The sequence below is a fragment of the Pseudochaenichthys georgianus genome, chromosome 3, assembly GCF_902827115.2.
Source record: "Pseudochaenichthys georgianus chromosome 3, fPseGeo1.2, whole genome shotgun sequence".
In the NCBI taxonomy this organism is placed as follows: Eukaryota; Metazoa; Chordata; class Actinopteri; order Perciformes; family Channichthyidae; genus Pseudochaenichthys; species Pseudochaenichthys georgianus.
In genome coordinates, this window is record NC_047505.1 from 30,513,898 (window position 1) to 30,540,046 (window position 26,149).

The 26,149-nt window shown below is 39.7% G+C and overlaps 1 protein-coding gene across 3 annotated transcripts in view; it reads right to left on the reverse strand.

Annotated features, from left to right (window-relative positions):
• Positions 1–312: 312 nt before the first annotated feature.
• pcdh17 (protocadherin 17) overlaps positions 313–26,149 on the reverse strand; it is a 55,314-nt gene continuing 29,477 nt past the window's right edge. For all 3 annotated transcript variants that reach the window (XM_034109333.2, XM_034109325.2, XM_034109318.2), the window contains exon 5: positions 313–4,967. In XM_034109333.2, the coding sequence (XP_033965224.1) occupies positions 4,270–4,967 (698 nt within the window). In that variant the 3' untranslated portion in view covers positions 313–4,269. The remainder of the gene's footprint in view (positions 4,968–26,149) is intronic.

A 26,149-nucleotide genomic window follows, 5' to 3' on the forward strand; every position in this document is an offset into this window, starting at 1 on the left:
TGAACTAATTTAATGAATAAAGGATCATTTGCCTGAAGCAACATTTTAAGTGTGTAGGCTTGGGTAGGAGCTGAATGCAGATGAGCATTTAAAACCGAAACATGCAATTGAAAAAGCCAATTTCAATATTTTTTTATCTTACCCAAAGTAAGCTGGCACTGTGTAAATAAACATTGCAATTCTATTTGACAAGGCCTGTAGATACTCAAGAGAACAAAAATATCGGGTGATCAAGGTTATCTCTTGAGGAGAGAAATTAAATCAAAGGTGTGACTAGCCATTCTTTAACAAACTCATACAAGGACAAGAGCAAACATTATTAGTAATTGCTTTTTTATTTGATCTTTTCATGTATTTTTTTTTCAGATAGATCACAATGAACACAGCCTTTAGACAATAGCAGTTGAAGTAATCCATACAAATGAATGTCTCTGGTCTTTTCACCAGTTGCCCATCGTAGCGTGGAGCCCTATGCTATCTGTGTGGGCTTGGGGGTGAGGGAACAAGACTGACAAACATTGGGTGCTTGTTTTAACTAACCAAAATGGCATGTTGTCTCTACATGTGTGAAGCAGTGGTTGACTGGTGCACCGGCATCAGTGAGTCCAGAGGTGGTTAGCCACATTCAACAAGGCCCTGTCTTAATCACTCAATAAGACAACAAGTCTCAAGTGGGCAAAAACAACCCACTCCAGATTTGAGTAATGCACTGCCAACAGTGTATGACGCCAACAGTGTGTAATTAAACAATGAGAGGCCTTGCATTATGCTCAATCTCAAACTATGTGTAGACCTCAGCAACAGCAGCCTCTGCTTTAAAAGACAGAATATAGCCTGAGATAGGGGCCATGGCTTTAAAGAATACCTTCCATCCACTTGACCTAGCTCAGTTTGTGAGTGTACAGACTGGGGCCAGGCCAAGGGGAACACCATTCGAGGGGACAGTACTTAAATGTGCATGATGTGTGACAGTGACTGTTTCTAGCAGGCAGAGCAACAGACAAGTTGTGGGGTGACCCCTCACTTTAATGTAATGTCCAAATAAAAGAGACCACAGCAATCTAGATTCTGTGTGAGTGAAAATTGAAGCTATAGGACACAGGTTAAAGAAATAAAATAAGAAAAAATTAATTGTTTTGTCAAACAATAAGGGGCATGGAAGCGAATCAAGCACAGGTATAAACTGCTTGATCCAGCATGAAGACTGAGAACAATGGGCTGAACAGAAAATAAAGCATGAAGGCAGGTGTTTCACATTAGTCTGGGTAGTGATTTGCCCTCTCTTTCAGCCTTCATCTTACCTTAAGGGCCTATGCATTTTAAATGAAGGCAGTGTGCTGCTGAGGTGGCTGTCTGTGTGTATCGTGCTGTGTGATTGCGCACACGCGTAACAGTATTTTTGTCAACATCACAGTTGCAGTGCACATTTTAAACGGCACATTTTAACTGTTTTTATAATGTGAATGTCAGGCTTGCTTGATTTATCCAGATACTTGAGAGATTACAATTAAAATCTAATTTACAAATAACCATAAATATTTTTCTCCTCTGTCAAATCTTTCGAGCCCTCTCTAAAAACAGCCTCTGCCATCTCCAAAACCTTCACAGAAAAAAGAGAGGAGAAGAGCTTACAGTTGCTTTGCTCTCAGAGGCGAGAAAGCAAACAGCTGAAGACAAGGAAAGTAGGCAAATGAATAGTGAAAGAAGATAACAAGTACACAAAAGAGACAGACAATGGCAAAATGACAGGAGGATGTCCAAACATGTAACTCGATTAAGAAATAGAAGCAGGAACAGAAATACAAAAATAGTCATAAGTGATATGGGTGGGGGATAACATGTCTTATATCTGTCTTTACATTAAACACATCAGGAGCCTTATGAACGCAAGTCACTGTTCCCTCTCACAGCTTCATCTTACATAGATTTGGTGAAGGTGGTCATATTTTCCAAAACACATATAGTCTAATAGCCTACTGTTCTGCTTATTCTACTATCAGAGTATATTAGAAAAAGCACCTCCCTTATTTCAGAGAGTGGCCGAAATGTGCCAACATTTTCAAAAATAAATGTCTGTATCATTTTTTTAAGAAAGCCTGAATGTAAAGACACTTGGTTATATAAACCGTGTACCTAAACAGCTAAGACATCAAATCCAAAGTAACTTCAGATAGAATTTCAGATGTCGAGTTTCTCTGCAAAGTATGAGAATTCTAACATGTATCGAGAAGGAGTACATACATAAACAACACAGACTGCTGAAAAAGAACCTCTTTTGGTCCTTTATAGAAAATGCACATTCTGGTTGACCAGGGCTTTATAAGCAGTCACAAGCTCCACAGATACAACAAGCTCTCCGCAGAGACAGTAAGGCAGTTTTATGATCACCAAGGAAACCACTCCACTTTCCATATGGCAGGTTTCTTTTTTGGAAAGAAAGTAAAAACATAATGAACACAAGATACGCATACTAGTTATTGTTAAAGAAAATAGCTGCCCTGTAAAAATCTGATCAGTAAAAATATTTAAACTGTTATCTTGTGGTTGTTGCTTTTTGTTGTTGGTTTGAATTGTATTCTTTATCAGCTGGCTCATTAAGCTTTCAACAGTTATTCATTTTGATCCAATTGGACCGTCGGGTAAAAAGAGGCGACATCTCAAAAGCACTGAAGCCAGCCTGCAAAGACGCAGAATAGAGAGGAAACAAAACATCAACGAAAAACCCAAACTAAAAGCAAACTCACAGAGTTCGACAGCTACTAAGGCAACGTTTGCCAAATACAATATAAGCCCATGTATATTGCAACACAACTATATATTAATTTAATAAAATACACAATATAGCTTTTGTACACATAACAATTTGGCTCAAATGCACAGAAATTGCAGGAAAATCAATAAAAATATGTTTTGATGTAAACACATCTAAATTGGGTACATTTACACATATAATGATATTATGTATAGTGATAATGTGAAGGGACATTTTCTTGTTTATTTTTGGATATTTGTCTTCAAAACAATGGCAGTGTCCTTTGCAGTTGTTTGAGTTGATACCCCTCACTTGACCCTAACTCAAGGACACTTTTTGCTGAGATTCCTCATTTCCTTTTTTTTCTTATAAAATGTATAAATATGTTGTTAATATTTGGACACTATACATGGATTCATACATTTAGTTATCTATATGATCATATAGATATCATCTTTTCACAGTTAAGGAAAAAATGTCCCTTTTTATACAACTTGTGATTGCCTTAAGGCATAGTCACACACATGATAAATCACTGTACACAAGGGACAGAAAGCTGATGATGTTCATGTATAAGACAATTACACAGATGGCCAGTTGTGTGTAAGCATTAGTGTGTATGTGTGTGTGTGTGTGTTTGTAGGGTCATCAGTGCATGTGTATGTGCATAGTGTGGTGTACATGTGTAAGATGTGTGTAAATTGGTGCATGCAACTACACCAGTGAGCAACATGAATGTTTAAATAGAGGCGTGAGACAGACACAGCTTACACATGTGGCTACAAATGACAGGTGAAACATGGTTACACTGTTAATAATTATCCTTCAGCGTAGCAATTAAGCCCCTCGTCCCCAAGTCCTTAACTGACCCCTGTGATCACACACCTGATTAACCAATATCTTCATGTTCAAATACAGGATCCATCAGACACTAAACACCTATATTAAAGTCAAGAAAGATAAGGTTGTTTTGTGTATTTCGGCCTTTCTCTGTCCCAAATGGATCAGAATTTATTTCACTGTTTCCTTATCGATTGTCATGTCTGACCATAAATAGTCCTTTTTTATCATTCCGTTTCTATGGCCAATATACATAACAGAAATCCACCTACACACACTTAGATATGTAGGATTTCACAAGAGACCATGAACAACACACATATGAGCTGGTGGGCACTTAGATAATAGCTTGCGAGGTGCCAGAGGCATAAGTCTCTGCATTTTGCTTAAGAATCCAAAACAAAAAGAGTTTATAAATTCATCAGAATTCAGATGTTACCCAGTTCCTTTTTGTTGATAGCGATCTTAGCCCCAAAACGGGTGCCAAATGAATAAATGTTCCCATTGTCTGTTAAGTGTCAGTATTTTCAACAACCAACACAGAGAAAATAGCTCCTATGATAAGAGCCCATTAACCTTTTTGATTTGTTTTGGTGACCGTTTTGGCATGAGAGTTTTTGAAATAGCAGTATATTCCTCTCTCTACCTTCATACATATTTTGTTGCAGTCCTTTGTGTCACTTCCTGAGTGTGCCTGTGGCCTCACTTCCTCTGCAGTCCTGCAATAGTTTGTCGATGTCTCTGACCACCTGGTCAGCGTCCATTCTGTCACAGCTTGCGTCGGGCTCCACCTGCTCCAGCACACACTCCATTTCCCCTGTTGCCTCTTGGCTGATCCGAGAGCGGGCTTCTGCAAGCACCTTGGCCACTGGGTCCATGGGAGGCAATGGTGGGTAGACCCCCTGGTCTCTGCTTTGTTTGGTTGGTGACAGGTACTGACCATCAGGAGGCCCATAGTGGCCTGAGCAGGTGGCAGGGGGAGGGTTGCCTTCAGCTCCGTCAGCTGGGCTTTTGACTGAATTGCAGGGAGACATGGTTGAGCAGCTCTTGGTAGGACTACCAGAGGCTGAGGGTACCTCTTGGAGCAGTGGACTTAGGGCACGTTTTGCCTTCAAGTAGGGCTTAACGTTGGCCACTAGGATGGTGTGGTCACGCCTTTCTTTTCCAAATGTACAGAACGTCTTCTTGCCATTGGGGTTGACAGTCTCGTAGGTCTCTGCCTCAGGCACAGTCTCCATCCCTGCCGGAACGAACATATTGTTGCGGTAGTCGACTCCCTCGGCCTGGTTTCCTCCAGCGGGGAACTGGGGCATCCAGCAACGGTCCGAATGGCCCAGTACCCGGCACTCTTCTGTACAATTCACACAGTCCTCATCTGCAGACAGAAGAAAGGGAAGAGGATGGAAGAAGAACAAAGTGATGTTTATGTTAGAAGTGTACATAGAAATCAAGAAAAACATTAGGGTAATATAATCATAGAACGATCATGAGACTAAACTGTACAAAGAGCCAAAGTTAAGAGGAATAGAGTCAAACCAAATAGAATGAGGAAAGAGTCAGCTAAGGATGTCCTATTCCAAACACACATGTTTGCGTGCTCATGTGCACACACCTTTCCAAGGGACTGGGGGACACCTGCTAGCATTTTCCAAAGCTCTGATCAAGGGGATGGCAGAGCATATAGAAGGTTTGGGGAGGGAGCGAGAGAAAAACAACAACAGTTGAGGTTTGGCAAAGGCATAGTGCCGTTATCATAAATTCATGTCAGTGGGCTTTGAAGCCCTCCCTAGACAGAGAGGCTGTGCCAAATGGCTTGTGCTTCCTGCCTGTGTGTTTGTGCCTGTTTATTTGTGTGCTCCTTGTTGTTGTTATGTGCATGCGCTGGAGTGTATAAGTGTGAGTGTGTTCTCTCCTCTTTCATCTCTATTCAGAGGGATGCACACTCTGGCTGATTATGGGAGTGTTCATGCCTGAGTCAAACAGATCCAGAACTTGGTTAAAAAAATAATAACAATAAAAGACGAGCCCATTTTTTCCCCCTCTTGGGCGTGAAGTGAAAAATAGAGAAAATAAATGGAGCATCTGTTGTCCCATAAATGGAATTTTTCCATTGGCCGGGTGTGATGAAACCAACAGAACACAAAGAAATGTGGTCTTAACAGTTGGGACGGTACAAATGAAATTGGTGTGACTAGTTACTTGTTTCATTGACATATTAGATATTGTTATGTACAGTCAGTAGTCAGTTACAACTAACTGGTGTACAGTTATTAAACACTGTGTATAATGTTTTGCAATGCTGTGGCCACGCAAACAGATGATTTGAAAATGATACTTGACACATTTCAGTATGCTGCCTTTACAAACTCCACAATCCTTATATAGGTTAAAGAAGAGTGGCCTTAACACATTACAGGTTTTTAAAACCCAAGACTACAAAGTAAAATCTCCAGTAAAATCTGAATATTGCTTGAACAGATTTCTAAAGAAATGCAACATCAATTTGCATATTGGTTTTGAGATATGTGCATCTCTGTTTGTGGAGCCAAACCAGAAGACTGCAGACAGAAACCACACTACCGATTTCTCTTTGCATTGCAACAATTGTTTGTTTGCTAAAATAAACTTTGGAACAAAACAAACTGCAATAGGACTGAGGCAGTTTTCTTTGTTATGGGGAATTAGGGAAGTCTATTCATTGGAGCTTCATTTTGGCATTGTTGATGTTTGTATAGCCCAATGGTCCATAGCACAAGTGGGAAATAATAATATTTGAGCTAAAACGTCGCCTTGTATTTAGCAATTAGATCCATTCCATTTCAGCAAGTCACGTTTCACCTCCCCTACTAAATGTTGATGATTTACCTTGAATACCTATGATGAGTCTTTGTCCACATATATTGAATGTGGGTTTTTTATATGTGTAATGTGTCTTCCTGTAAGAAGTCTGAAACCAAAGTCAAGAGGTGGACTTCTATAGGATATGTTAATGCTAGCTTGAACATATCCCATTAGGATTCATATAAAGGTAACGTCTAAGAGTCGTTAGGCTTAGTAATCCTTAGTTATCCACTGTCATTCTCCACTAAATGAGAAAAAACAACATCATGACTGTTTAGAGCTGGAAAGCCACCCCATCAACCCCATTATGTGATGCATGGATCTTTACAGTATGGTGAGTGCACTGCCGTGAATATCATAAACCTCGGACTAATACAATCTTTCATTGATGCAAATGAGCAGGCAGAGTGGATGTGGTTGAGTGCATTTTGGTGGGCTGTCTTTGCTGTGTTGCGGGTCAGCAGCCCAGATTCCTAGGAGACTGCCACACTAAGCTGAAGCGATGAGCTAAACACTTCACAAATGTTTGAAGAAGCCACAGTGCTGGCAATGAGAGCCTGACATTTCCCATGTCGAGGCAGTCATCTGAAGAGGAAATAAGGTGAGCTGGAAAGCGGAGGCCAGACCACTTTGAGATGGACTCCATTTAAATGGTGTGGGATGAAAGAATTCATCTGCATGAAGTGAGAAGCATTTGTGTGTGTGTGCCTGCGTTCGCACACAAGTGGCTCAAGATTTAAGAGAGAAAATACAAACAACATGTCAAAGCACAAAAGATCGATGATACGGACAAAAGCTTGTACATAAATAAAACAAATCTGAATACACTTTGCAACAGTAACATGCCGTTATTGTAATCCATCATCAAGCCACACAATATAGACCCTTTGTGTAACCAAGCTTAACAGCTCGACAATCACTGCCTTTCACACACCTAGCTTGCATGCATTTCCAGACACACACAATTAACTTGGCCCCAACAATGTCTTCATGCTCTCAGAGGTGATTGTCCATTCACAGAGTGCATATTAAACCATAAATAATCCATGCAGACATATTTCCCTCTATTTCGTTGGAGGAAACCTCTGATAGATTATTTATGTCTCAGCTGCACGTTCAACCTTGAGGCGTTCTCCTCATATCTATGGTTAACAATATGACATATGAGAGCAAGGGTGACATCCATCTCCCTCCCTCCCTTCCTCTCTCTCTTTCTCCCTCCCTCTATTTTTTCCATGGCTCTACCAGCTCTCTGGAAATGGCAATGGGAGCCTCCACCAAGGACACATTTGCATGTAGTGATTTGGCTACCAGGGGCGTGCTCGGTCTCCAGTTTCTTTCCCAGCTCTTTACATGGTCCAAGATAAATTACACTGATGGATACCCTCAGACGTGCAATCATTTGTCACAATTCAATTCACCTCTCAGTCAAGGATTTTATATGATACAAAGATAAAGCACACACATAATCAGCTTTATTATATGCAATAAATCACTTAATATAATAATAATAATAATGATATTATCATATCAACTAACTTTATTAGCTCCACTATCTGTAGAGGACTTACTCTCATCTACTCACTTTTACATTATGTTAGTATCCAGTTTGTGTATTTTTTTTCTTTGCAACATCATTGCTTTCATATCAGACTAAAATAGTATTCCTATTTGTTTACTTGGACCTCAATATATTAATCTGTGTTTACAACAGGCATACCATTCTATCTCATCTAACAGACAAGGCTTGAAAAGGAGAGAACATCTTCTCTAGACTGGCACTGAACCAAACTTGAACAAAGGAGGAAAAAAGGGGGTTACCGCATTGATATGCAGCAAGAATTCTATGATTACTCGGTATAAAGCGTGCACAAATATCTATATCTAAGAGACAAGAGGAGAAACAAGATTCAGCTTAAGTTACACAGAAAGTGTCACTGAAACACTCATCAATGCCCGGTCAGGATAGAGACACAGTCAATGTATGTATCTTTGCAGCTTTATTGTAGACACTTGACCTGAATCCCTGATTGAGATCAGATATTTATTACACCTCTATTGGAAACCAAAAAGTTTAATTAACTCCACACACTCTTTTGTACTTGTGATTTCTTTCCTAACCGCGAGCAGCCGGAACTATCTTAGTACCCTTGGCAGGGTTAATTGCCTTGCTTTAGGGCAAAAAAGCAAGACTGGGTAACAATGAGTTAAGATAGGACAGCTACGTAGCTGCCAGTTATCCTTAATGCTAAGAACACATGAAACACATATTAAAATAGCTAAGCTGCTCTAAGAAATATGTGAGATTTGCAAAAGGACACAAAGTGTCAAAGGAATCTTTACTAAGTCAGAAAACCCTTTAATTTAGCAACATTGTAAAACAATTGGAAGAACAACATGATCCGTCTACACTGTGTTATTTCAGGGTATATGCAGGAATCCTGAAGTCAAATGTAATACCTTTTAAGACCTTTTTTAAGACCCTTTCCATACATTTTAAGACCTCATCGCCACTTCCAGTTTTAACCGGTTACATTGGCGACACATTTACTATACAGCATTGATTGTCCAAATGTTTGCGTCCAAATGGTTGGAAGATAACCATTTGGACGCAAACTTGCATTTCCCCATAACGATGTTGTTTAACAACCAGTGGACACCCTGTATTTGTCAACATCAGATACTGCTGTGCCACGCAACAGCAACTGTGGTGCGATAGGCCAGTGAGAGTGAATAGAACGATTTGTTAATTACAATCTGAACCAATCAGGTGCCTTATATAAAATGCAGAAATCTGTCCCTTACATGTTTCTCTTGAAAGTGACTAGGACACTTTAAGAGGCACTTCTTGCAGAAAAAAATTGAATAATTTGAATGAATAAATTCAATAAAGCATTCCATTAAAAAACAGATTGGAGAATCTTACTTTTAGTGAGTAATGGCTGCCCACTGTTTTCAAAACAGAAGAAGGCGAGGATGAAAGAACATAAAACTGCATTTGTCGTGCTATGTCCTGTTTAGAATCTGAAACCATGGCAGTAAATGTCTATATATTAGTTATTGTACAGCTATATCCTTTCTTTTTTTTGTTTTGTGTACAAATTCAGATTCACTAACTTTTCCTCTCTGATTTCTGTTAGTTGAATGGTCTGATCTTTAGAATCCAGATCACGGAGCACACGGTGTACATGAAGTTGATGGATTTATTATTGGTAATTTAAGATTTCAAGCTACCTTTTTCCAATACTCCTTGAAAAGACCCATGCAAATGCACACACACACACAATATCCACCATCACAACTCCACTAGATATGATGTGCAACCTATTGTCCACTGTAAAATGTCAAGTTGGAATGAGGTTGATATTAAAAAACTCCAATAACCGAAGGGGGTTGAAGAGAAGTGCCAAAGGAAAAACAAAACTTAATACAGTCAAGCCCAGGCTACCACTAGAAAATGTGTGTTGCTGTGATTTAAGTATAGTTACCATATATAAGCAGCCACATTTGTATCAATGTTATATATCATGAGTTATTGGTACCATTATATAAAATAAAATAATCGATCAGCAAGAAGGACTTCTCTCAGATAATTAAAAACAAACTGGCCACCATTTCTGGATCCTGACTTGTTCTTTTCTTCTTCCTCGACTAACATTTTCAAACTTTAAGGGTTGAAGCGTTCAGTATGATGTGTGACGGATGTGCACCTAAACCTGCGAGTGTAACAATTTGCAGGTGTATCAGTGTGTATCATAAAGCAGAGTGTGATTTCCCTAAACAGCCTTTTCTCCCCCCATACACCTGCCCCCCTGGCCCTACATGCCCATCCCTCCTTGCTTTATTACCCAGCCCTGTGATTAATGTCCCTCTGTCACACACTGTAGTTGTGGTGGAAGGGAGAGAGAAACCAAGAGAGAGTTGTACTCACACCGAGGCTACTGCTAGAAAACCGCGAGCTGGACACAGAACTTGCTGCTGTACTAGTGAGGTAGAGTGTTCAGTAAGTCCAAAAAAACAAAAGAATATGCAGGAACGTGCAAACACATAATGATTTAGCATCCATTCCAGTGTTGGTAAATAATGTTACCATCATGCACACCTGGCTAGTCATTAGACAGACCTATGAGCTCCTAAAGTAGTCTACTGTAGGTGAATAGGTAGAATGATCTGAGATAATGTGTGTGTGCACTTGTGTGTCAATGTTGTGTTGTGATTAATATCCCCAACCCACCCAAGGTGGACAGGAGGAAAGGCAGCTGACGAATTGCGCAGAGCATCTGTGACAGACCATGACTGCACCTGTTCACCTGAGGGAGCTCACAGTGTGTGTTTGTGTGTGCATGCGAGTGTGTTATTGTGTTTTTAATCTCCTCGCCTACTGCATTCTAGCCCAGCTGATACATGCAACCCCCCTCTCCCTACATTCTCAGCCAATCAAGTTGACTAAATATTTGAACTACAGAGATGAGATAAGCTTTACTCTGACTGGGCCTAATGTTTAGTAAATATATGACTTCTCAGGTTGCCAGTCTGACAAAGAAACGTCTTGTCCGAGTGAAAAGGCTATTTTCTAAGAAATCAGTTTCAGAAATTATTTTAAGTTCTGGGAATTACTTAAAAATAACTGCTATTTAATCATGAAACTCTGCTCTCTTATTCTACTGGAAATGAGATGTTACCCTGACACAAGACTAAAATAAATCCACATGCTATATTGTGATCACTTCAGCTATAGAGCAAGCTTTTTGAGATGAGAACATTACTCCAGTGTGTTACTGAATCTGATATTGTTATGATTCTCGAGCAGAGCGCGGCTGGGAAGCAGGTTCTTCTCCACAGTTAGCAAGTCTGTTTTGTCAACATTATATCAAGAGGTGGCAATGAAATAGTATTTCCATGCTAATGCTGTTTGGGGTTTTCAACATAGTTTGATCTGTAATCTTCATGTTATGCTGGCCTACTGCTCTGCTGGAAATCTATAAACAACAGTACATATTGTGATGGTCATGGTGTGATTTCAAGTGTTAATTGGAGTAAAGTGCGTTTTTAAATACATTTGAACCTTATTTTCACTTTTAGCTTATCCACGGCACTATATTGCACAAACAATATAATTAACTGGAATATTTTATATGTTTCCAAATTAAAACTGTTCTGTTTAGCGTTAAATTGTAGATTGTAAGTTATATTATGACTGTGCTGTGTGTTGAGGGAATAGGTGTGGATTGCTTTTTGCAGTAGGTGGCTCAGCACTATGAGAAGGATACTCCTCTCCAGTGTAATAGCTTTTATCACAGTGGGAGGCAAGAGAATACCGATGCATAGCAGGGAAAGCTTTGCAGGAGCAGTGGGGGTGCCCGGTGGCTTGCACTGCCAGGCCTGAATCAAGGACATGTATCTCAGGATCAAACACGTTCTCTCTTCAGGCGTTCCCTCACAAACTGCAGGCCTCTCCGTCAGCTAATGCAGAGCTAAGTTGTTCAAAAGAACACCCCGAGGAGAGAGTATTTAAGCATTGGAGAGAGAGGGATAAAAACCCAAGAGGAGGAGGAAGAGGAGCATAAGCTTATATTCAAACAAAAACAAACACACAAAGCCTAATCAATGATGAGCAAGCAGAGCTGTGTGCTGTGGAGGACACACAGGGTCTGTGGGCTGAGAGATGAGGGGCATCTGGGCAGCCTTGTTGATGTTCTCAAACTACACTTCACCTTTCACACAAAGCAGCTATGAGGGCCCTAAAACGCACAATGTGGTCATTATAAACACAAATTAGATTCCAAGTGACCTATCGGGTTTTATAAAGGCTGTTACATGTTTGTTTGTGGGTTTGCCTGTGTGGGTCTGAAGAGCACAGAATATATAGTGCACTTAGACTTTGCCATTGTCTATGTGTCATGCATCTTGAGGGAATATGGATGGTTTTTAATGAAGAATATGTAAAACATGTTTTCCCTACATACTGTATCTGTTTGATGCCTGCTATAATCTCAATAAGCAAAAGTTGTGGATGCTTTTATTAAGTGAAGGTTTGTGATGAGATAAGTATCTAAACAAAAAAAAACGAGGGGTTGTGGGGGGATACTCATCGTTTTATCTGTTGACAATCAGACCTCGGACTAGAAAATCCAGCAACCTAAACAAACAGTTTGAATGGCCATGGGATGGGAACCTATCCAAGGCCAAAAAGCGCTGAGAACAGGCAAACCAATGTTTAACTATAACCACATCTGTGACGTGTGACAGCGCTTTCAGAAAATTCCCACTGCTGTGTTGGTGCAGCCTCTTCAACACAAGTTTTAAGTGTTCTTTATTGAGCTGCTTGCATTGCTGGAGACAGAATACACAACTAACATGGAGATTCTTTTTGGAGTTTTATGCATTTAGCAGCTCATATAATTCACTATTCACAGCGGTCAGAGGCACTCAATAAATATTGTAAGGTCAGTCAAGGAACTACTTGCTTCAGCCAATCATATAACCTGAGCCTCTTTCCACCGAAGACCTTGTATAATTCACATTTCCTCTGGCTACAGCTCGCTCTTCAACCCCTTTTTCTCTCACTCCTTAAGTGTTCTAATGGTGGAGCAATTGCAGCAGAGCAGCCACAGGCAACCCATTAGATATAGATGTCTGAGAGGACCAGGCCTTACATCATTCCTGTTCAAATCAATCTATTTATACCTATCAGACACTTAACATGGAAAAGCTATAACATGGAAGAAAAATGTATATGTATATAGTTTAGCAATGTATACATACAATAACTGTATGAGTGCCATGTATAATTGTCAGCTACAATGCACTCTTACCATATCTATGTCTGCAAAATTAATGTTTGTCCTTGTAGCCAAGTGTTATGCTACAAGGAAGCCAGGATACAAACATAAGACACAGGCACAATTTAAACCAGGGGTGTCAAACTCAATTTCAACTCGGGCCACATTGTTGCACTAAAAGGGCCAGTTTTATATATAAGACTATCTAAGAATAAATATATAAATATTTAATATATATACAATAATGTATTATATGACATTATTGCCTCTGCATTGGATTATTATCGGATAGGGTAATCACTTCATAATTAACTACGTCTGAAAGCAGAAGTCTAGGGCAAACAATTGCAAGTCTCTTCAGTGTGCATGTCACAAAATGATTTAAAAAGAAAAGCCAAATTCTGAAAAATAAAAATAAAAAACTGAAATAAAAAAAAAGGTAACATTTCAACCAAAAAAAAGTAACATTTTGAAAAAGTCAAATTCAGAGAAAAAAAGTCTAATTTGAGATGCAATGTGGGACATGTAGTTTATGGGCAATGTGCCTCTGTAAAGCGGCATGTAACCGTATAATAAACATATTATATTCTTTGCAAGCTCTTGTGGGGCCACATAAAATGAAGTCGCGGGCCGGATTTGGCCACCGGGCCTTGAGTTTGACACCCCTGATTTAAACCCTTACTAATTATTTTTAGATGATCTCTCACCATATTGTTATATAAGGCTTCAATGTTAGAAGACATTGTTTATTTGACTATGTATTTACATAAATAGGCCACACACAATTATTAAAAAGATGTTGTCCCAACTCCTTTACATCAGAAGTATGTATGCAATTGAAGTGACATAACAAATATGGTGAGATACTGTGTGAAAGCATAATTTAGGCAAATTATAGTGTTCTCCAGTTGTGAGTGCATGATTAAAAAGAAAAAGTGATTGTCCTGAAAAACAATATGTACTCACTGTATTCACCAAAATAAAGACGTATTGCAGATGGTACATTTAGCTTAAAGCATGTACAAATTAGAATATGATCCTATTACTGATGTAAACAATGCCGGATGTCCAAGTTTTAAGCATAAAGCAAAACAAGCCTGCCACACAGCCTACTCTAAAATGGGATTAGATGTTTTTGGCTTAGGCCGACAGGTTAGCAAGAAAGAACAAAGGGACACAGGAAGCCACAAGTCAATAGTATCATGCTCCTTTTACCTGAAGAAAGACATGTATGGGTGGCACAAAGGGTGGCCAGGAGACGAGGAGGGGACTTATTAGAAGATGAGGCGAGCAGCGTGGTGAATCAGTGGCTAATCCTCCGTTCCCTCTAAGCCTGTGTAATTAGGACATGGGGGATTGCACCGTGACAGGGGATGCTTCTGGACCGCCTTACTTCTTTTCCCTCTTTCTTTGTTTATTGCTTCCCTCTTTAGCCTGGTTTTATAGCAGTTTATCATCTAAATATAGCATGCATGTGTGTCTTGGCTTTATTGTGTGTGCATCGCAGCATGTTCACTAATAAGCAACATAAACAGACACAGCATGCCTGCACCATGCTTTGTTTATACTCACTACTACTTACTGTTTGCAGATGTGAATGGAAGTTCATTCTTTTATTTGTGCTGCTTGGTCGCTGCGTGACACCCTTAAAGGGTATTTGGGACTTGCAGAAATAAAATGAGCTGTTTCAGTCAAACAACACTTCCACACACATATACACACCTAGAATACAAAAACGCCATGTTTAAAGGATGTTGTTAACCGAGCACAGTATGGACTAGACATCAGACCAGAGATTAGAAAGGATGATCAGCATCCTTCTGTGAGCCTTAATCTACTTCCTTCCCCGGTAGACGGCAACAAAAGTTGCCTTGGCCCATTTAGGGAGACAGTGAGCGCAATAATGAGGATGAGAAAGGGAAAGAAAAGAGGGAGGGAAGGAGAAAGAGAGAGTGAGAGTAAAGAGAAAGAGAGAAAGAAAAAAAGAGAAGGGGGCAGGAAATCTGAAAAAAAAAATCAGCCGAGAAAGTCTATGACTCACTGGCTCATTACAGAAATCCTGTTTCTATCCAAGGAGAAAACAGGTTTAAAACACCCTATTAAGAGAAGAATGAAGGGAAACCTTTTGTTGCTAATTCACAGAGGGTCTTTTGAAGTGCTTCACTCCAACACATTTATTTCACATTCCAACCATACTACTTCTGTTGCTATTCTCAACACTATACATTTGAGCAACTCAAACCTTATTGTCTTCTCTAACCGACTTAGTGCAAAAGAGACGCGGTGGCCCTGTCCTGATAACTGGCCTAAAACAACAAGGATTAACACTGTCAGGATTGTGGAGACGTCAATCAGACGATCCATACAATAACAAGATCCACAAGACATCACACAATCCTGTCACATTTGCTGCATTAAATCACTTTCTTTCATTGTCTTTCTCCCTCTCTGTCTGCGGCTCTGTTTGTCACTCTCTTTTGAACAAAAGGGATTTATACAACTCAGGGTGTCATGGCTTTGTGCAAGTAATCATTCCCATGTGCACTGCTTTAGCAGGATTAGGGAAACTGCTTCTGCTTTTCTCTCTTAACAGAACCATCACTCTGATACCCAGCCCTCACAGTATACAGTAGTTAATATTGCTATAGATGTACAGTATGTGGTATCAAATGGCCGTGATTATTTTTAGCGATCAGCTTTTGTACATGGAATTCAGTTAATCTCTGACTGAGAATATATAACTCCATCAAGAACATGCAAAAAATAGTAAGTAATGTTTTTTGACAAATAGCTGCCACGAGCGGTACTCTTGGCTGGAGCAGGTCAAACTCAATAAACACAGGGTAGGTAGGTGAAAAATGTCACGAGGCTTGACACTTGAGTCTAATGATTGGCCAAGGCTGGTGCTGACTTGGGGTAACGTAAACTGTTTTTCTGACAAAGTGACAGAAAATATCAGGAATCATGTTTTCAACAGACATATTTACATTTGTGTGTTGACACCATGATATCTTAAGTTTTCTGTTTTCAACAGACTTATCTGATAGACTAAGCCTGTTTACTATTGTGTGAAAATATTTTCCTAAACATCTTCTACTCACGGAGCTAAATGTCAGGCATTTTAAATATGTGTATTATCTGTGTGTAAATCCAGACAATACAAAATATGCAGTATTTGCATGTTGTTGGAAAATTAATTGTTTTCTTGGCTGAATTAAAGATATACACTGTCTTCTACTAATAATATATAAGCATAGTTAAGTTCAAATCACTGAACCCTCTTCTTTGTACGATACCTGGCACCAATACTGTGTGAAGTATCAAACTAAGTGACAGTATCATTACCTCAAATGGGATTGCTTGCCTTAGTGCTTCATCTGCCGAGTTTGGAAATGAAGTGTGAATGCACACCTCCTGTAAATGTACCATCCATGCTGCATAGCAAAACACTACTCTATATTAATCCTTCAGCATGTGTACTCATGAGACTAATATGTGCAATAAGAAAACGGTACACTTTAACATGTAGGCATTTGATCAATCGTGCCAATGAACAGCAGTGTAGCTCCCCTAAGGATATTGGCGGGTGTTGAACAGAGGCTAAGTGGAAAGGTGGAGAGAGGTAGGTTGAGTCGATGGTGTTGGCTTTCTCAGCCCCGGGGCCTAACACATTTAGAGAGAGCTAACTGACACACTTTGGATGTATTAGCCACAGTGAGCTCTGCCAACCTCTCGTCTATTTCTGCTCTACCTCCTCCTTCTCCTCCTATTGCAGTCTGTCTGTCACTACCATCTCCTCTCCATGAAAGACTGAGGAACATGCTTAGTGTTTCAGCAATATTGCTTTAGCATTGATGTTCCCCTGCGCCCCAGCCAAATTGGTGTTTGCCGTCTAGACACTGGTTGCTTGTGTCTCTAAATGGATAAACATGCACACACACCAACACTCTAACTCGTTGTTTATAAGTATGATTAGATTAAAAGAAACTGAAGGAAATGCAATAACGGTCTATTAGTCTGGCCGTCAGGGGGGATAATCATTTCAAATAGAAATGCGTTTTCCATCTCACTATCTAATGTATACTTTATTTGGCTCTCCATCAGTTTCACTCATGAGACTGGTTGGGTATGAGCACAAGGCTTTAACATAGGCAGGGTTCAAGACCCGGCCACTGCAATAAAACACAAATAAATAGAAATGCATAACAATAAATTCCTTCAGTATCGGCTTGTGAAAAAATAAAACACAATGGGTTGAATGCATTGAATTTGAAGGTGAGAAAAACAACTCTTCTCAATCCACGCCACCCCATTCTATGTGGTGGTTTAAGATTAGGGTCAAAGATTAGAAGGCTTACACAAAATAAGAATAGGATTAAAAGGGCTCAGAGATGTAAAATTACAGATCAGATCAGAGAACTGGTAAAAACACACCTGAATTGTAAACAAACTCATAACACGGCAACCACCTGTCGTGGTGGAAAATCCTGATATCATGGGGGGAAAAAACATAACATCATATTCCTGATGAGAGAAAGGGAAGTTAATATTATGGAAGCATAATCCAATATTCCAGAGAGAGATTCAGCACACATCACAGGATGCCTCCGCAGTAAGTCTGTTAGATTTGGGATTAATGGACTCCAGAGGGGCTTGGACACACGCATGCAGGCACACACACTCACAAAAATGTGCAAAAACACACACAATCCACAACTCCTGATACGATTCACAACCCAGGCTAGCAACACACTGCAGTGCAGAGTATATCTATTCTAGTAACTCTCAACAGTTGACTCTACTGCAGCGTGATACTGTTTTACAACATGTTGTACATCAGTGAAGGCAGTAAGTGTAATTTCTTAACATTAGAGTAAATGTTGGACTAAAAAAATGCTTCAACAGTCTAGTTGGTCCGAGTGCAAGATTTCTATGAATGCAGCACAGGCTCTATCCAGTCATTTCAATTACATTTTCTTTTAAGTTCTTTATTTGTTTGTCAAATTACAAAGCACATTCCCAGACACATACAAACGCGCATGCATGCTTACGTGCACAAGCAACCGTAAATTGCCTCCGAGCTCCAATGAGTTCATGCAAATTACAAAAATGCAAATTTTGGAGGTAAGGCTCAGCTGTCCTCTGATGCATGTTGAGGAAAACACGACAAAATGGGGAGAACTCACAATGAAATCTATTTCCTTTAATCTCCACAGACAGAAAGACAGCCTAATCCCAACCCGACTACCTTTCCACCCCAATGCCCAGCCTCTCCCCATTCTGCCACCCCCCTCCTGCCTCCTCTGCCCTCTGGGCTAAAACCACAGGTGCAGGCAAATGCAAACCACTGGGTGGAAAATGCTCGTTGACAGCATTCTGGTGTGTTTGTGATTGGTCAGTGAACAATGAGGGAGTTTCCTGAACCACTTGTCGTGCTGACGGAACAGCTGGACACCAACACCAGACACGGATCAGGGTGGGAAGAGACCATGCGGAACAACAGGGAACTTAAAACTAAAATGAGATTCAGCAGAGCTTAAGCTCACTGTCATTTCACAAACTGTTTGTGAGTTGCAAGAAAAAGAAAAAAAACAATCAAGGCTTAGTCTTGCAGTTATTTAGGGAAAGTTCACTCAATATAAATGTTTTGACTACATTTCACACTGCAAATGGTTATCAAATTGGACAAATAAAATAGGCTTCTGTGCAGAGTATAATTTGGCTTATTCTATTGTCACTTGAAATAGTTGTATTTTAACCCATATTTGAGTACAGGTGCTCCTAATTTAGCAGCTCTTAACTGAACAAATTAAAATAGTGGCAATCACCTGTTCAATATGTCCTGAATCCTGATGTGGTTGCCTGGATACGGAAACAGAAAGAGTGTGTATTTTCCATTGTTTATGTGTTTTGTCTAATTCACTGACTCACTTGTTCTATTGTCTGTCTCTTCTCTTTTGAGCACCAGCATGCAGGCACACAAGTATACGTAAGCACAGACACGCAGCCATGTGCACACCAAGGACCAGCTTTCATCCACATGATCATCCTGAGCAGCATTATCACATTCTAGGGAACTAGATTATCCCTAGGCTCAAACTTCATCCTCTTGATCCCCACTTGGGAGGAGATGAGAGGAGGCACAGGGGACCATCAACCAGATTTCCTTCTTGTTAATCAAGGCAGATTTTGATCACCTTCAAGGACAGATGGGCAACTGTTTTCAAAATATCTCCCCAGAATGGGCACTATGCTATCGAGGATACTTCCTCTCAATGTTTCTAAGATCTCATGATAATCTCAGTAATGCTTATTTTTCTCAAACTAAATGATATAGCTGCCGACATACTGTATCATGCATTGTGTGGTATTTGGAAAGTATGTATATAGATGGAAAACAAATTCAGCTTGAATAATGTATTGCTTCACTTCAGGACACAATAATACATATTGTAATTCCTGAAATAAAAACAAGAGTGAATCGGGTGCTATCGTTTGAGAGCTAAATACATAGGTTTAGTGTTTTTCTCTTCAAAACCCTGTATCAGAAAAAACCTAGACATCAGCAACACATCCAACCGTCTAAACCACCGTGGTCTGAATTTCAATGAAGTGTGTGTGTGAGTAAACCAAAAGCGGAGGTGCAAATAACCATAAGCTCTGTATAAAGATCCATCACACTTAGTTGTTTACACTGCAAGCCTTCTAAATCTCCATAATAGATATGTGTTGTGGTTTGAGGTGGGATGGTGAGGTCAGCTGTTAATTGGCTGCTGGTAATTACAGATGCATCCTAAGCTTGCTGACATTGTCCGTGGGGCTTTGGAGACCTGCCTTTGCAACTAATGCACCACAGAGATTACTGCAATGTACAGAAAATTACACAACTAACATTTTTGCATAATGAAGCAGCAATTAAAAACTTCTCATCCTAAGTCTAACCCTGTTTTCACCCTGTCATTGTGCCGCCATAGGCATCACGTGTTCGGTTTAAAATGTATTTAGTGTCTTACATTTTATTTGGTTTGAAAGGGTCCTTCGTTTTTTACACATTTAAGCTGAGATCACCCTGTCTTTGCCCCACCTCTCTTCATTTAAATATTCAAGCTCATCACTCTTTTAACTCTTCCATCCTTTGCCAGTAACCAGGAGGGTGAAGATGTGTCCCCTCTATGGGGCTGCTTCCCAGGGATGGGAGGTAGTGCAGGGACAATAGCAGCCACCCAATTAAAGTTGTGTTGGCCTCGCAATTCCTCAAGGTATTGCCATGTGACAGTTTAATTAACCAAGCCCCTTATCTTAATTTAGCAGGATCAAAAAGTAACAAACTGAGGTTATCTGAGAAAAACACTCCCAGTCTCTATCCTCACATACTCACTAAGACGCACACATGCTCTCTCTCAATCTCTGTCATTATGAGACAGTGTATGATACATTGCCACACAGAGATATTTTATTAATGTATACAGCTAGCTTGTATTACCATCCACACAGATAAAGCAGAGTACTAGTTATGGTGCAAATGCTTTAACGCATGTTTAGTGCAGCTGCAGGGGTCGGCGTAATGACAGGAACATACTGGAACAAACACTGTGGCGAGTCTGTATATTTGACTAAGTTCAAGCTTGTCCAAGCAGGGCATGTGTTGAGGTCGACAGGTTTCTCTTTTGAATTTGAACTGGTAGCTCAGTGATTGCAGGGAGCCCGGAACCATGCAAACTTAAGCCAATCTCCCATTGAGCCCGCCTGCTGTCCCGCCCTTCTTCCTCCATCCATCCATCCATCCATGAGCTCTCTTCCTTCTCATCATCTGATTTATCATGAACTGTTTGACACGGTTTTCCCTTCAGTTGTTGAGGTCCCTCTTTTTAGATTTGTATTTGTTCCATTCCCTTAATTAAGTTCTAATTTACTGAATGAATGCAAGCCCTACTACTATTCCTCTATATCAAATACATTATAAATCAAATGTGTCTTTTTTCTGATCATCCCATCCACTTTAATTGTATAAACCACATCCCCTATCTTTGTTTTAGCATTTCCTCTTCTTCAAATAATTCATTATCTTTAGCACAGCAGGCAGCGGCTGAAAGGCCATTACTAGTTATGGTTGAGCAGAGGAGAAGTCCTGAGGCCTTGGACAGGCCAGGCCCATTTATCTCTCTGGTTCCTGATGCAGTGTAACATGGAGAAACAATTCCCCAGGGCACAACACATATGCATTCACATGAGCAAAGGAAACAGCCTGGACAAAGCGTCCCTTCACTTGTATCTTACTGATTCAATAGGAGTTCTGCTAAATTCATTGTCTAGGAGACTTACAGTACAGTATACCAGGCATTGCATTTTCAGATATTCAAAGCAGAACCATTTCCATTGTTTGTAAATGGCCAAATTGTAAAATGTATAAAGCAATCTGCAATCTGTTTCCATTTTAGCCACCATGGGCGCAATATTTATCAAACCACAGCAATATGTAATACAAACCTTAGAAGAGGAATCATCTGACTGTGGGTGTCCTTGTTAGTTCATATGAAAACATATTAATGCAACTACATGTTTTACAGATGGCCCTTCTCCACTGGATTAAGGTTTGCAAATGATACATTGTCAGTAGCAAGATGCCATTTATACTGAGCATAGAAGATAGTAAATGAAATAGAATTATATTGAGTTACAGAAAATATGCAGTGAGGCGACCATTTTGCTAATTCATAGTAATTATTAAAATACTGGAAATGGCAGTGACATGTAAAGATAAAAAACAAAAATTCTAAAGGTGTAAGTTATTTGATATCACATCGTCGTCTGCCAGGTCAGTAAAGCTGCTACTTATTCAACAGTTTGACAGTTTTCTTTCCTAACATTTATCAACTAATATTTTGCATATTAAACATTGAAAACAAAGACAAATACTAATCAACCAGGACATTCATTTAAATGAGTGCATCTGTCCATTGGGCATCTTATAAGTTGTCATTTTTATAAAGTCTTTTTAAAAAACAACTATCAAATTTGAGATGAAAATGGTGATTTATGTTGGAAACATAAAAGGCTTAAAAAACATATGTGCTAGAGTGTGGTTACTGTCTAGAAACACACATAAACACACGCACACACATACACATACACATACACGCCCTGCTGTCCATGGAAAGAGGACAGATGGCCGCAGAGTGGCTCTGGTCCAGGACGTGACGATGTTCTGTATCATTATAATCTGCTCCGTAGTATCCTCCCTACTTCTGTGCTGGACAACATGTTTCACCCACTGAGAGCAGACACTGGAACAGCTCTTCTGCTGCTCTGTCACACTTACTCTTCGAGAGGTGCTGGGACAACAAACTAACTTAAATTAGGAGTGCTCCTTCATTTAACCTTTAAGAAACATTGTCACGACACACCCCACAATCACCTTTCTTGAAGCGGCAACAAAACAACAATACACAAGTACAGTGTAAATGCACTGTAGCAGCTATGTCACACATCCGCTCAGCCTTTTACAAACCAGCCTTGGATCGCTCATAAGAGTTATTTATGTCAGTCAGTGTGTGTATTTAACAGAAACAAAGGCACAAGCAAGAGGCTGCACAACCCTGATTCTGAGCCAGTTTCTTGTTTTCAGTAAAAGCTTACTTGGTACCACTCATAAGCGTAACAACAGCGTAAACATCTCCACTCTCTGAATCTGGTCTAGGGGAAGCATCATACTCTAAGGGAGTGTGCTGTAATCACAAATGTAACTACGCTTTTCAATGAGAGGTTCAACAAAAACATGCAGGAAGAACAGCCATGGGGCTCAGCCACACAAAATTAATTAATATTAATAGCACAGACACCACATCTATAAGATTGTTGTTTATGTGATTAAAAAGAGAACAACTGGGAGAATAGACATGTCTGTCATGATGATGAAACTGATTAACTGATGTTGCTTTGGGGAATCTCTCTTACATGTGTGTTAGAACACGTTTCACCGTTTTTTTCACTTTGGCAGTTAACGGTCACCGGTGTGAAAACATAAACTCTGGCGTGTAATGTAGGTTACTAGGGTGTTTACAGCAAGCAAGTCTGTGTGCATATTTAAACTGTAAACATGAGATATGCAAAATCGGCAAACTGCCCGGATTTACTTACTGAATTCTATTACACACAAATGAGGCATTACAGCAAACGCATTCAAACTCATCTGCAGGTGAGGCTCCTGATTACAACAACGACAACAAATTATCTCCAGCTTGATCTACAGTTCAGCATAAAAAGTGTGTTTAAAAATGTGCATGTAACATCTGTTTTTCAAAGAGCTGAAAAAAAGAAAAATCAAGAAACAATAATAATGTCATTGAGGGTTTCCCTGGAGCATCAGTTGATGAAACTTTAACATTACGGAAGAAGAGTGATTAATTTGAATCACCATGACTATGGACTAATACTCTGTGAGACAAAACATTTTTTTAATGGGCCTTGAATAACATTTCCACAGCATTCTTTCATTGTCTAATATGAGTGAACGCACACTTGAATTAATACCCTCTAATGTTCTCATTACAGAGCGGTGAGAGGAAAATATCTGGGCAGCTTGCATTTAGGGGCAGCAGCCCTTATTGGAAGGTGCATGAGAAGAGCCCTCTCAATGGTATCTAATGCTATTTATTGTAAAATATGAGGAGTTCAATCATGCTATGATGAGAGTTTATAATGGCTCTTAGAGTGAAATAAGACATATTTGTACTCATTGCTTCTATAAACATGCCATAATTATTCACTGCCGCTACCAGGCTGAATGTATAATGCCAGAGATTTATAGCCCAATTGGTAAGAGTCCGAGATATTCATCAATCCTCTCCAAAGCCGTGGTGCCACAGTGCTCGAGATAGACTCCAACGGCTGAATGGGGATCAGGGGGTGAGCCGCTATGCATTGGGGCTGAGGTTTAGAAATCACACCCCACAGCCAGCCCAGCCCAATAAACACACCGAGTACAAGACTGGACATTACCCTTCAAGAACCATAATCATAACAATGGAATTTAATATCACTTCGTGTATTATAGAAAATACACTAATCCCTATAAATCTTCCGTAATGAGAGAGAAGAAATCCTAAGACTGTGATATTTCCCCTCCCTTCACCCCACAAGATTTTAGGCTTTCAACAGGATTCCACTAGCTTAGCCTCAAATCGCCTCACTGCTGTGCGATACCGCCATATCCGCTAAGGATGGGGTGAACACACAATCTGGCACACATCTATAGGCACATAAACACAACTCACAAATCTTATTTGACTTTGAGTGATGCTTCCTGGAAATGTCCTGGTTACTGATGGTTCTCACTTCTCAACCAGGAGAGCAGCTGGTGATGGTGCCATGAATCAGGCTGAATCAGCCCGGCCAGGGACAGGCCAAGGAGGACTGAGAAGATGAGAAGCAGGGGAAGATGAATGGCCCGGAGAGAAACCCTCTCTGTTCAATGGCTCGCACAAAGCGTTAAAAGAAACAGGAGCATATGGCTGCTGTTCTCAGATCTTAAATGTTTTGTTAGTAAACTACCCAGGTCAAGGTCTTCAAAAATTATAATGAACATATAATGACACGCAGGAGCTATGTAACATTCTTCTCATGCTGCTCTAAGAGAGTCCAACTGAAATGAGGCAGGCACATGTTTTCACTGAAACAACGGTTGTAAACACAATCCGATGGCCTTAATTAATCATGTTTAATCAGACAGATGTGATAGCATCACATGAAACCATGACTCCTCCATATGCTACTTGTTTGGAGCAAAGTTTGTAAACTAACTAATTACAATGCTCTCACAATGAAGCCACTCTCTCGACAGATGTTTGTCCATTAACCTGCGGAACAATTACTTTAACATCGTGTGAAAAATCGCACATTAACGATGCCCTCTTTACCACGGAGAGTACCCCCTAATGGAGTCTTCTGTTTATTGCACTAACTTGTATTTAGGAGACATTATATAATAGATGCAATTTGAGCCTTTTTGAAAAACAAATGTGTTGCTGTAATGATTAATGGGGAAGTAAATGTACATTTGTCAACCGGCTTTTATGTAAGAATAAAACAATGAAATATGATGTTTATCGTTATAAATAATATATACATTCACTAAGGACTGGGATTTTTGTATGCAATATTGCGTAAAAGCCTCTTGATCATATGAACAAAGTGTATGAAAGGTACTGTATGAATATCATTCATTGTAATACCAGAACAACTGTACACATCAAACCTAAGATAAATGGGAACCCACTTGTTTTAGCCATAATTCTTTTTTTTAAGTTTTCATTTGATGAATTATTGTTTATAAGGCAGTTTGATGAGTGAGTCACTTGCTGGCTGTGTATCTAAAAAGGTTCACTGGACATTGTTCAGAAGATGTGTGTCTTCAAGGAGCTAGTCTGTCAGCAGCCAGATTGTGTGTTGATTTGTTCAATTGTTTTTTGAGATTCAATTGTGTCTGAACTCAGTGTTTCTGTCTTTCTCTCTATCTGTTTATTGTCCTTTCTTTGCTCACATTTGCATAAACACAAAATAATTTCACATTAAAAGCAATATAAAGTCTAAAACAAAGATAGGTGCAAATAGTCAGCCATAATAAAAAAACAAAACATAAGCTTATCAACAGAAGGCATACAGATGTAACCAGAATTGTAATATGTATCAACTAGACTAGCCTATGTGAATTATTTGTAAAAATAATGACATGCATGTAAACAGTGAACTTGAGTGATCGTGCTGCCTTTTGAATACAAATTCAGAATAATTTAAATCATAGGTGAAATATACAACGACCCACGCTCTGAAAACGTTGTCTGCATTAATATGTCCATGAAATATGAATGATGTTGAATGGTATGCCCTTTTCCAACAGTCAGATAAAGGTTTATTGAAGGCCAAACTGAGCAGGATA